This window comes from Plasmodium berghei, assembly GCF_900002375.2.
Source record: "Plasmodium berghei ANKA genome assembly, chromosome: 14".
In the NCBI taxonomy this organism is placed as follows: domain Eukaryota; phylum Apicomplexa; class Aconoidasida; order Haemosporida; family Plasmodiidae; genus Plasmodium; species Plasmodium berghei.
This window is the reverse complement of record NC_036172.2, coordinates 1581013-1593862: the sequence shown is the minus strand read 5'-3', so window position 1 is coordinate 1593862 and position 12850 is coordinate 1581013. Positions and strand designations below refer to the sequence as shown.

The 12850-nt window shown below is 21.5% G+C and overlaps 2 protein-coding genes across 2 annotated transcripts; both read right to left on the bottom strand.

Moving 5' to 3' along the window:
* Positions 1-688: 688 nt before the first annotated feature.
* On the bottom strand, positions 689-4180 carry PBANKA_1442100 (conserved Plasmodium protein, unknown function; the record flags this gene model as incomplete). Its single annotated transcript, XM_034567782.1, has 1 exon — positions 689-4180. One exon carries the CDS (start codon positions 4178-4180, stop codon positions 689-691), a length of 3492 nt encoding a protein of 1163 aa, XP_034424245.1.
* A 935-nt stretch (positions 4181-5115) lies between these two features.
* PBANKA_1442000 (potassium channel K1) lies at positions 5116-11058 on the bottom strand (the record flags this gene model as incomplete). The annotated part of the gene is made up of 2 exons (XM_034567781.1): positions 5116-5145; positions 5278-11058. The coding sequence occupies 2 exons, from the start codon at positions 11056-11058 to the stop codon at positions 5116-5118; spliced, it is 5811 nt and encodes a 1936-aa protein (XP_034424244.1).
* Between the last annotated feature and the right edge of the window lie 1792 nt (positions 11059-12850).

Here is a 12850-nt window from a genome sequence, read left to right as displayed (position 1 = left end):
TGTGTAATAGGTATTAAAAAAATATTTTGAAAGATTAAAATATTACATTAGTTCTATAACTGGTAAATAAACTAATAAGTGAATTTATAATATGAATAAAAATTATTTAACGACTATATTTCTAATAAGCATATAGATAATACAAACAATTATACTCTTATTTAATCTACTGTATCATTATCCATTTGTGAATAAAGCATAAATTATAATGTTTACTAATAGTCTTTATCTTTATTTCAATTTGTTTTTATATCATTTATACCGATAGCAGTTAATACTTTTAGCAACTTTTTCATATTACGCCATAACAAAATAATTATTAGTTACATAATTTTTATTATTTTAGAGGGAAAATATGTTACATCATTTAATTAATATTAAAAATGTTCAAATTTTATTACATTTTTTGAATAAAACGTGAGTATTTAATTTAAAAAAAACAACTAAAAAATATAATATATACACATGCATAATCCTAATAAAAAATTCACATATAGTTTCAATTAAATGCTTAGGATGAATAATTAAATCAAGAATTTTTTACAAATTAACGAAAAACATAAAATAAAAAATAATCACACAACTCTAAAAAAATAATAATCAAATTATGGCATACTTATTTTTATTCATAAGTATACATGATTTCCTACTTAAAGGTATATAAACGTTTGTTATGGGATTAGCATCATTACACACTTTCAATCACAGTGTACTTTTCTCTTAAAGTGTGTATAATTTTATTAATAAATATTTTAATATTAGACTTCCTTTGAGCTGGTGGATTAGTATCATTAAGCTCGTTTTCTATATTGGTATATTTTTGTTCGTTTTTATTTTCCATAGTATTTGTTAACATTTTTGAATTCTTGTGATATGAAAAGATTTCACTGTTTCTTTTTGTGATTAAATAATTACTAATATTTTGTGTATGCGTTTTTTTTTCATAATATTTTAAATTTGGAAAAATGAAATGAAGTATTTTTACATTATTACTATTATTATATGAATCTTTCATATAATGCAACAATGTGAAAATAAGTGAATATATAAACGAATAAATAATAGGTCTTTTATTCTTATGAACAATATTTTGAATATAGGGGAATGAACAATTTATAGATGAAATGCCATACATATTGCATATATCTAATATTTTAAATAAAGAATATAAAATTATTTTAAAACTTTTTCTATTCATATTTTTTGGTATTACTACATGAAATATGATATTTATGTAAATACTCTTTTTTTTTTTGGTGGCCATATTTAAAAAAACGTTTTTATAATATTCATGCTTATAATTTATATTTGAATTATTTTTGTGCTGATTTTTTTTACTTATTGAATAATATTTTCCTTTTTTAAGTATTTCGTGTATAGGTAATACAATTGAACTATCTACAATATTTATTTTCTTTATCTCATTCGTTCTATTATCGTTACTATTCACACTATTACTACTTATATCATTACTAGTGGGACTATTACTAGTAACTCCATTGCTATTAATATAGTTACTGCCAATACTGTTACTACTAATTTCGTTACTATTAATAAAATTAGCGCTGCCACTCTTTATCGTACTTTTTTCTGAATCAAACGAGTCATTTTTTCTCTTTCTAATATTGTTAAAATTTATGTGTGATATTTTTTGTAATCCTTTATTTTTTTTTATCTTTATTTTATTTTCATCATTTTTCTCAGATGTATGCATTGCTAATCGAAGGTTTTTGTGTCTTGTAATAATAATGTTTCCGTAGGAAGAGCAAAATGTTTTATCTTTTGTTATATAATCGATTTGATTGTATTTTTCATTTATATGAGATTCTTTTTCTATATTATTATTTTTTTTGTTTTTTATATGAACATTTTGTGATCTCGGTTTTCTAAAATGCTTCAATAAATTCAACTGTTCTTTCATATTTGGGAATACAAAATCTGGTTTTGCTAAATTAATATTAAATAGGTTTTTATAAATAATTTCTTCTTTATTATTATTTATATCTTCATATATATATAAAATTAAAGCATTTAATTTTTTATCTTTGATTGTTAATTTGTCGATATGCATATTATTATTTGTAGAATTCGGAGGCTTTATTTTTAAAAATCGCATCGAATTTTCTGTTAAAATTTTGTAAGTACTACAATAACTTTTGTTAAAAATATTTTTTTGCCTACATTTTTCATTTTCAAAATTTTTTTCAAGCTTTTGTTCTAAAATTGTTGATGTTTCTTTTTTACATTTTTGTATCTCATCTTCTTGTACTTTTTTTTTTACAAAGTTAAAGTATCCATTTTCATCAAAATATTTCGAACTCGAATAAGTAGTTTTGAAATTATAATTGGATTTCTTGTCTTCCTTTATATCAATATTTTTATTTATTAAAGTGTTTTCAATTGATTTATCTTTGTTAATATTATTTACAATAAGATTTTTCTTTCCTTTTTGTTTTTCACTAATTGGTTTATTTGATAAGTGTGTAAATGCTTTTACATGTTTCTCATAGGAATAAACATAATTTTTGCTATGCATATTTTTTAATAATTTATAAAATTTTTTTTTTAATTTATTATTATTTCTAATAGTAACACTGTTACTACTGTTTTTGTGACTATATTCAAACAAATGATGAATTTCTCCCAAACTAAAAATTATTGAAATATCCATTACTTTGTCAGACAAATTATTTTTAATATATAAATGGAAATAGCTATGTACATTTATTTTTGTCTTAATTAATTTATACAAATAAAAAAAATTAAAATATTTAAGTATATGTGCAAAAGATTTTGAAGGTCGTTGTAAAGGATATATATCATTTTGTTTCTTGGAAATATTATTATTTTTTTCATTATTATTTTCTTTCCCTTTTTCATTAGGTAAAGGGGGTAATGATAATGTGCTATTTTTATTTTCAATAATATAAAAAATGTATAAAATATTTCTTTTATATTCTTTAAGATTAATGCGCTTCATAATATTTAGTTCATGCTCTATATGCCTATTTAGAGCTTTTTTTTCTGCTATATGCTTATAAACCATATCATTAATTGTTTGCTGGAAATTTTTATTTTTTTTATTTATTTTATTTTCATTTATAATATTTTCCATTTCATTATTATGAGTAATAGATAGTTGTTCTTTTTTTTTTATCATCATATTAATATGATTACTATACATATTATTCATATGTTTATATAAATTGTATATATTTTTATAAATATCTATATATAGTACATTCCCTTCAAATCTATTATTTAACCTTTTACATTTTATATTCAACCAACTAAGACATGCCCAATAGTACATATTTGTATATAAGCTTTTCAAATTGGTAATCATTTTTTTTTCTTTTAAATATGTTGATATATTAGACAATAAAACGATTTCATCATTATTCTCACTCAAAGGATAAACTTTTAAATGCGTATTTTGAGAACAGTGATAATCATTACAATTTGGTGTTTGATGAATATGAGTAGGTTGAAATATATAATTGTTGTTATTTGATTTGTCTATTTTATGATAATAATTGGTATTTATATTACTATACATATTTTTTTTATCAAATTCATCAATATTGTAATAATTATCAGTTTGCACACAATTTTGTTTTATCATAGTATTGCCATTTGTGTTATCATTTGGTGAAATATATTTTTTTGTATCCTTTTCCATAAAATACAAATCATAGTTAATTTCATTTTTACTTTCATTAGTAATGATATCACCAAGCTTTGTACCAAAATAATTATTCCATAGTAATTTTTTTATATTAAGAAAAGTTTTTTTTTTTTTTTCCCTTTCTTTTTTTATATTTACTAAAACATTTTTTGTATTGAAGTCATGACATAGTTCAAAAATGTCTGAATGATTTTGATCCAATTCAGAAAGAAGAAAATTCAAATACGAAAACATTACATAACTAAAAATCACAAAGTGGTCATCCTTATAATTGCTACCATTTTCCATATTTTCATCAATATTATACAAGTATTTTTTTTTTTTTTTTTCATATTTTTTTAATATTTTCCTATATATTTTGATTAAGCTAAAAATCAAATCATTGTCAAAATTGTAAAAAATTAAATTTGTGTAAAAAATTTGGGTATTTTTGTTGATGTTCTTGTAAAAAGCAAGTATCCTTTTGAAAAGGGACTTTCGTAAATCAATCATCTCTGCCATATTTTTTAATTTTATTTTTTTGCTTTTATCATTTCCCCCAATTTTATACTACTAAAAAAGTTACACCATTATTTTGTGTATTCATATCTTCGTAAAGTGTATTATAAACTTATGTATTTTTAATTATTTAATTTTTTTTTATAATTATTTGCTTTTAGAAATAAAGTTTCAAGCCAATTCAGACAATACTTTTTAACTTTTAATTTGAGGTATTAGTGAACTATATATAATATTAATAGTAATCAAATTCTAAACTCCAAAAAGGAAGGTGAAATGAATTATCTATTGCTATGACAAAAGAAAAAAGGAAATACATAAAGAATAAATAAATAAAAATATTAAAGAAATACAAAACAATAACGCATTAAAATATTTTTATTATTTTCACAATTTAAAAGTAAAATGATTAACTTAAAAAAATAATAATGATCATACAGTAATAAAATAAAAATATTCAAAATAGGTCGATGAATGTGCTAAATAAATAATATTTGTCATATGAAAATAGAGCAAAATAAAAGCGAAAAATACAATACAAAATACACGAACAAAGTATTTTAAATATTATGTGAGCACGTTTTTTTTTATTATTGTTAACTAATTAAAGAAATTTTAAACATATTTATTCTGAGCCCATATTCCCAATTTGACACATTCACACGTATGACACATTTGGTGTATCTGTTTAAGTACTTTGCATTTTTAAAGAATCTTTTTCAATCATACTTAATATATGTCAAAAAAAAAAGTTTACACACTTTATCGTAGGCATGGGTTTATATTTTTTGTGTGCTTTAACTTTGGATATGTTATAAGTTTTTATGGTCTTCATTTTTTAAAGCGCTATTTGTGTAAACAATTTATTTCCTAATTCCTGTACCTTGTCGATATTTTTTTTATAAGTATTTTAAAAAAAAACGAATAAGCTACACAGTGTTATAAGCAATTACATATGCCTAAAAAAAAGGAAAAAAAAAAATATGAACAGGGAATAAAAATGAAGCATGAAAAGAAAAAAATATTATACATAAATGGTGGTATTTGTCTCTTTTCTGAAATATATATTATATTTGATTATTATCTTTAACCTGATCATAATGCTCAATTTTCATAGTTCTGGATGGGCATGAAAGAATAAATAATTTTCTTGAAATATTGCGCAATGGGGAAATGTTTATATATCGAAGAATTCCAATGCATAAATATTTTTTCTTATGAAGTAAATAAAAAAAGCATCTATAGAATGGCTTTTTGTAAAAATAGGAAGGTATTGGAATTATAAGCACATGACCTGTACTTAGTTTTAAATTTTTATGAAACATGTTAACATTTTTTGAATATTCATTTATATTAATTCCTATTAATGAATATATTACTGAATATTCAATTGCATATTTACTTATTGGCAAAGAAAATGAAACTAAATTATGCAACATTTCATCAACAAAAATATTTGCAGATACTAATTCAAAGGTGTAAATATATTCGCCACAATTTTCCCAAATTTTATTCATTTTTTCATTATCATTATAATTTTCATACGACAAATTTATACTTCCGTCTATATATTCTAAACTTTCTGAATTTTTAATTAAGCAAATTATATAAGGGTTTTTATTAACATTAAAAATGTTATAATTTATTTTATTTTTTTGTTTATTCACCATTTTATTTTCAGAATCACTATTTGATGTGTAACTATCATTTTGAAATTCATCATGTTTATTATTATTTTCTATATTTGTGTCAAAAATTATTTTTTCGTTAATATACTTATCTGTGTATTCCTTTTTGAATATTTTTTTTATTATTTCCAAATATATTTTTTTATTTTTAAATATATTATTATATAACTGGTATATAACATTTTTAATAATAATAACCTCATTATCAATTCTATATGCATCTTTGTCTACAAACAAGCTATGGTTCGAATTTAAAATTATTATTCTTTTGGCATAAAATATACCACCTTTTATTAAATTTGTACTATCCATAGAGGACCCTCTGATAAATGCAGTATTATTTGAAAAATCTAAAAGATCATTTTCATAATTAAATTTAGGAACATGTATTGACAAAATTATTATGTTATATTTCATTCGATCACCATATGACCTATAATTTCTATTAATTTTATCATTATTATTGTTATATTCATCATTTCCGTTTTGTATTCTATTTTTTTTTTTATATTTCATTGTTTTGTATATATTAATTTTTAAATGCTTAAGAAGCATATGGATATTATCTGGCCACCCACATATTAGTAACAATGGTTTTCTTTTATCATCAAAAATATCTCTATATGCTGAAACATAATTATCTACTTCATATATTCCTAGGACAAAATTATATAATATTAATTTATTTTTCTTTGATATTATTTCCATTTTAAAATTGGAATTATTTTTATTAATTTTACTATTTTTATCTTCATTATTATCAGTGTTATCTTTATCATTAATTTTATATATATTAGTATTTTGTTCAATGGACTTATCCAACTTGTTTATTTTATTATCTTCTCTATGCATAATTGATGTATTTTGTTTTGATATTATACTGTTTTGCCATTTATCAATATTTTTATTTTTTTCTATATTTTCATAATTATTATTATTTTTTTCGCTAAATCCCAAATCTTTACTATACCCATTTTCCCCGTCAGTACTGACGGTATTTTTTGCATATCGTTTTCTTCGTTCATTTATTCTTCTTTGATTGTATTCTGAAACCTTTTTAGAAATATATTTTATAGAAGACAGTTTTATCAAATTGTCTAAGCTAGTAGTTAGTATAATGCCAGAAAAAGCAGAAGTGTAATAATATTTATTTTCTTCCCCAATAATATAATCAATAGGATTTAAAAATATTTCTTTATTAATCGTTATAATACCAATAAGAAAAGCACCATGTTTTTGATATAAATATTCAGATGCAGTTTGAAATAAAAACCCTCTCATACATTCAGGAAATTGAAACCTATAAATATTATATTTTAATCCTTCTAAATAATAATACATATTTAAACTTATTTTTTCTAATATATTATAATAATTTTTAGATGGCACGTCTTGTGATGAATTCATACTACCCACAGTTTTTGAGAATGATGTATTTCCTTCATTATAATTACCACTCTTTTTATTATTGTAAAAACTTTTAGAAGAATTACTCTTATAATGTTGGATATTATTATTGATTCCATATGTATTCCTATAACTGTTGTAAAGAAAATTGTCATCGTTTTCACATCCAATCATTTTGAATGCATCATCATCATCATTAATATTATTATTTTGCTCATTATGCATATTATCATTATTTGCATAATAAATAGAATTAATATTATAATTTTGATTTCTTATGAATTCATTTTTGGTTCCTTTTACCATTTTATAATTTACACGTGATTTAGATTTATAATTGATCATACTACTTGTATCGCTGAGTTTATTTTCAGAATGTGAAGAAGATAACTCATTAAAAGTTTTTATTTTAATATTAGTGCTATTAATTTTTTTATGATTTTTTTTTTTTAAAATATTATTATACATTAATAATCTTAAATCGATAATATATTTTTTTAAACTCTTTACTGCTTTGGGTTTATAAAAAAAATTAATAATTAAAAAAAATAATCCTTTACAATTAATGCTTTTAGCTAATAATGCATATTTTAGCTCTTCTATACTTATATAGTTGTACACATTCATTGATTTTATTAATTCTTCATAAGTATTATTTGATAATTGAACAGTTATAGGAATAAGAGCATTTGAAATATTATAAGTTCCAATAAATCTTAATATACATTCTTGATCATCCTTTTCCCTAATCATATGTGAATCATTAACATTAATATTCATTTCTAAATTTAACATATTATTTTTATTAATTTGATTTTTATGTTCTGAATAAATATCTGTAAATTTCCATGTCTTTTTTTTATCTCCTGTAAATTTATTTATAATATTATTGTGTAAAATATCTTCTGGTCGTATTCGTTGATTTTTATCATTGTTGTTGAAATTAAAATTATTGCTAGCTAAAAATATTTGTTGATTTAACAATGTATATTTTTCTGAATCTACATTATTTAATATATATAATGCTCTTGCATTAATTACAGCATCATATATAATACTAGGACATATAAAACACTCATTACCCCCATTTATACATATTTTTATATTAGTATTTTTAATAATACTCCCATACACATATCGATAAATAATAACAGGTAATGGGGTAAATAAAAATATGGATTCTACTGAATTTGGAAAACTATTATTTATTCCTTTACATATATATAATAATTGTATAGGACTAACAGGACCTAATATTAAAATATAATCATCATCAGGTTTGGGTATTATTCCCATAATCGTTTTAGGGCTAAACATTGCTTCTTTTAATCTTTTAAGTTGAGCTCCTACAAATGTAAAACATGTTACAATTATAAACATAGTTAAGCATTTCCCCGCGGGTGTAACTGGGGTATAATCACCATAACCAACTGTTGACATAGTAATGACTCCAAAATATACAAAATCTAATGGAGATATAAATTGCCTTTCAATATCAGGGGCTTCTAATATATACATAATTCCTGAAAAGGTAAATAATATAGCCAATGATAAAATAATTATTCCAATAATAATTATTTTGACATCACTAAGCCAAAAAAAACACGAACTCATTGTACTTTCTGCTCTAACTAATCTTAAAAATCGTAAAGGCCCTAATATTAAAAACCAATATGTTTGGTGATAATCATTTTGCCACAAAAAATTCATAATAAAAGAAGAAACAGGTGTTGTTATAAAATCAATTAAAGAAAAAAACGAAAAAATATATTTTAATTTATTATTCGAAAAATATAAACCAAATAAATAATCTAACACACCACACCATTGAAAGGTGCATTCAATATATCCATATAATGGTGGTATGCTTTTCATATTCCATGCATTAATTTTATAATTTTTGGGGGGTCTTGTCATATAACCAGCAGCCCATAACCATACAATACACCATAAAATAATTCTTATTAAAATTGCAATTATCCATACAGGCTCATAAGATAAATGTTGTATAAATTGATGCTTAATATATAAGGTCAGACCTCTAAAGAATAGTAACATAGTATTTTGGGTTTTTGAGGATTTAATATTATAATTAACAAAGAAAAATAATATATTTTTTATTTTATTAAAACATTTTATTTTGCAAAATATACTTTTTTTTTTATTCTTTCGATTGTGTTTTTTGTTTTTATATATATTTAAACTATCAAGATCATCATACATAAAAGTCTTTTTACGCATATATTGCTTGGTATGTTTGTTACTAAAAAGTATTGCACTTTTGCCCGTATAAAATTCGTTATCTGTTTTTCTTTTATCGAGGTGATATTTTTCTTCGCTATATGATTTATCGTTATTTTTATGTAGTAAGCCATTTACATCATTACTTGATTCGGATATTTCTGCGCTTAAAATTTTTGATTCCCCCGTATTTGTTTTAAAAATATCTGACGGGACATTATATTTATAAGGTGTGGAAAATGTTAATGGAGCATATTTATTATATGCAAATAATTTTAGGGGTTTTATTTGATTTTTTTTTTTCTCATATTTACTAGATCTATGATTTAAATATATTCTTAAATTATCTATATTTCGCGAATCATTTAATATCACATTATTTTCACTTAATTTTATATTAAAACTTAATGATCTAGTTAAATTAAAATTCCCTTTAACCCTTGATTTTTTAATACTATTTCTTATCCACATATTGCAATCATCTAAATATATATTTTCTCTTTTATGGTTTCGAATTTTGATAGGTTGATTGCCTTTCTTACTTTTATTATTCACATTTTCACCATTATGATTCATGTTTGTATCCTCAATTATGTAGTTTTCAGCTTCATCTGCACTTCTACTCTTTGTATTTGATAAGTTTGTATTTAAAACATGATTTAAATTTCCATACTCATATTTATCACTTTCTTCTTTGTTATATACTTTCAATTTGGTTGGCAATATATTTTTTTTAATGCTATATTTATTATGATCAATATTGTTTAAATTAAAAAACCCAAATGTCTTTCTTCTTTGTTTTGTTTCCCTCCTTTTTACATCTATCGAATCTTTATCGTCACTATCTGATGGATTTTCATAATAAAGTGGGCTATACTGATGAGAATATTTATTTATATTGCTAGTTCTAGTAAACATATTTTTAAGTATAAGATAAAAAAAAGGGAACTGAAGTAAAATATACGAAATTAGCATACTTCCAAACTCCAACATGATAATATACAAAATAATAATTGGGCCATAGTTTTGTGATATATCAATAGATGCGTAAAGAACTAATATAACTATAAATAAACATAATAGGAATACGAATGTTTTGTATATATAATTATGTATTTTAAATAGCGTTATCTGATTAATAGATATGCCTTTTTTTTTTTTATGATTCATTCCTTTTTTCCTATCTTTAAAATTATTATTCGAAACAACTTTTATCTTAGAATTTGGGGAATTATATATTATATTATCATTACTATTTTTCATTTTTTTCTTTGTTATATTGAATTCATCATGTGTGTTTATTTTTAATTTATTATAACCATTTTCATTTATTTCTTTAATCTTTTTATTATCAATTAATTCAGAATTTTTAGAGAATATTATTATCTCTTTTTTAGAAGCATTATCTATTTTAATATATTTTTCTGTATTAGAACCCGTTTCATCAATCTTGTCTTTATCTTTTGATAATTTCCCCCCATCTATATATTTATGCTTATTTTGCACATTCCTTTTTTCCGTCTTATTCGCAAACATATTAATTTTTCAAAAAATATTATTTGTTATTTACCTTCTATTTAGTTCCGACAATTTTGATAAATAAATGTATTCATATTCATCCCGAAAACATATTTCAATGAATAAATTCGATTGCAACTTTACTGCACATATGTATACCAATTCACAATTGTCTTTGAAAGCATATATATCACTATATGCAACTGTGTATTTTAATATGGATGTAAATATATACCTTTATTTATGTGGATATAAAATATACCTATTTATTATATGGGTATAAACACATACATTTATACACATTCGAAAAGTCCCTATTTTGGGAATTTAAATCATTCGACACATACAAAAAAAAAATTTGTGAAAATATAATTTTTCTGTTTACTAATTAATGCATTTTTTTCTTTTAAAATATTTAGTTATATATATGTTTATTTTTGTATATTTATATTTTTTTTTACGCTACCAGCCACAGAATTTTCAAATATTATTTATTATTTTTTTTTTACATAATTATGTTTTTGTATTTATAATAAAAACTACTTTCAGTTGTGCGCTATTTTTTTAAATGTGGTAAACAAATTTTAAGTACATTCAAAATGTGACGGCGGCTAATAAATCCACAAGTAAATATTTTTTATTATGTTTAAAAAAAACAAAAAGAAAAAATACTAACCCAAAACATTAGTAAATATTATATTTATATAAAAAATTCACAATGTTTCAATATTTTATAATTGCTTGTGTGTATAAACATGTGATATATGAATACATAAACTATTGTAACTGGAAAATATAAACGTGCGCTTTTTTAAATGTATATTTTTGGAGATAATGTGACACCATTTGGCATATTATTGTATCTAAATATGAAAAAAATATCATAAATGATAATAACATAACTTAATAGACTCAAAAAAGTTAATGAACATATTTATTCATTTGCCTATTTATTTTTTTAAATTGTCTCATTTGAAATAAAAGTATATAAATTTGTTGATAGAAAAAAATGCATAACACTCGAAAGAATATTATATCTATAAAAAAATGGTGTGTGTTTAATAGAAAATATTTATCATATATACTCTAAAAAATGTAATTTAAACATATAAAAGTTTCCTGTTTTCACATAATAGCCAATTTTTTTAATATAGTTTTATGCATACAATACACAATACTGATATTTTAAAGGGACCATGAACTTTCACCAATGGGTTTGAATATAAATCTGAGGAATGTGCCTCATTATTATTATACTAAAAAATAATCAATTCATTTAAAAAAAAAAATACAAAAAATATGGAAAATAAAATAAAAAATAACATTAGAAATGAATAAATACGAATACATTTTAATAAACATGTCACTAAAAATCAACGAAAAAAAAAATTATATAACATTTTGTATGCTTGTTTTAAGGTGCCTTCATTTATAATAACATTTTATGGAACCAAATAAAATGTATGTGATTAATTATATTTGTATGAATTTATGTAATAAAATTATGTATTCTATAAAAGGTTATCACGCTTAAAGAAAAAAAAAATTATATTTAAAATATTTAAGTATTATTTTTTGTGTATATATTTTTTTTAACGTTATTTTATAAAAATACTTTGTGAGTTAATTATACATAGCATTGTATATATATGAACATGCTAGCGAATATATTCATTGTCAGAATAAAAAATATATTACAAAAATTATTTATAGCATATACAAGATTAATTAGTAAAAATCTTGTTACTAATATATAATATAAAAAAACATATACCCTGGTAATATGACATATTATTTGTATTTTTGATAA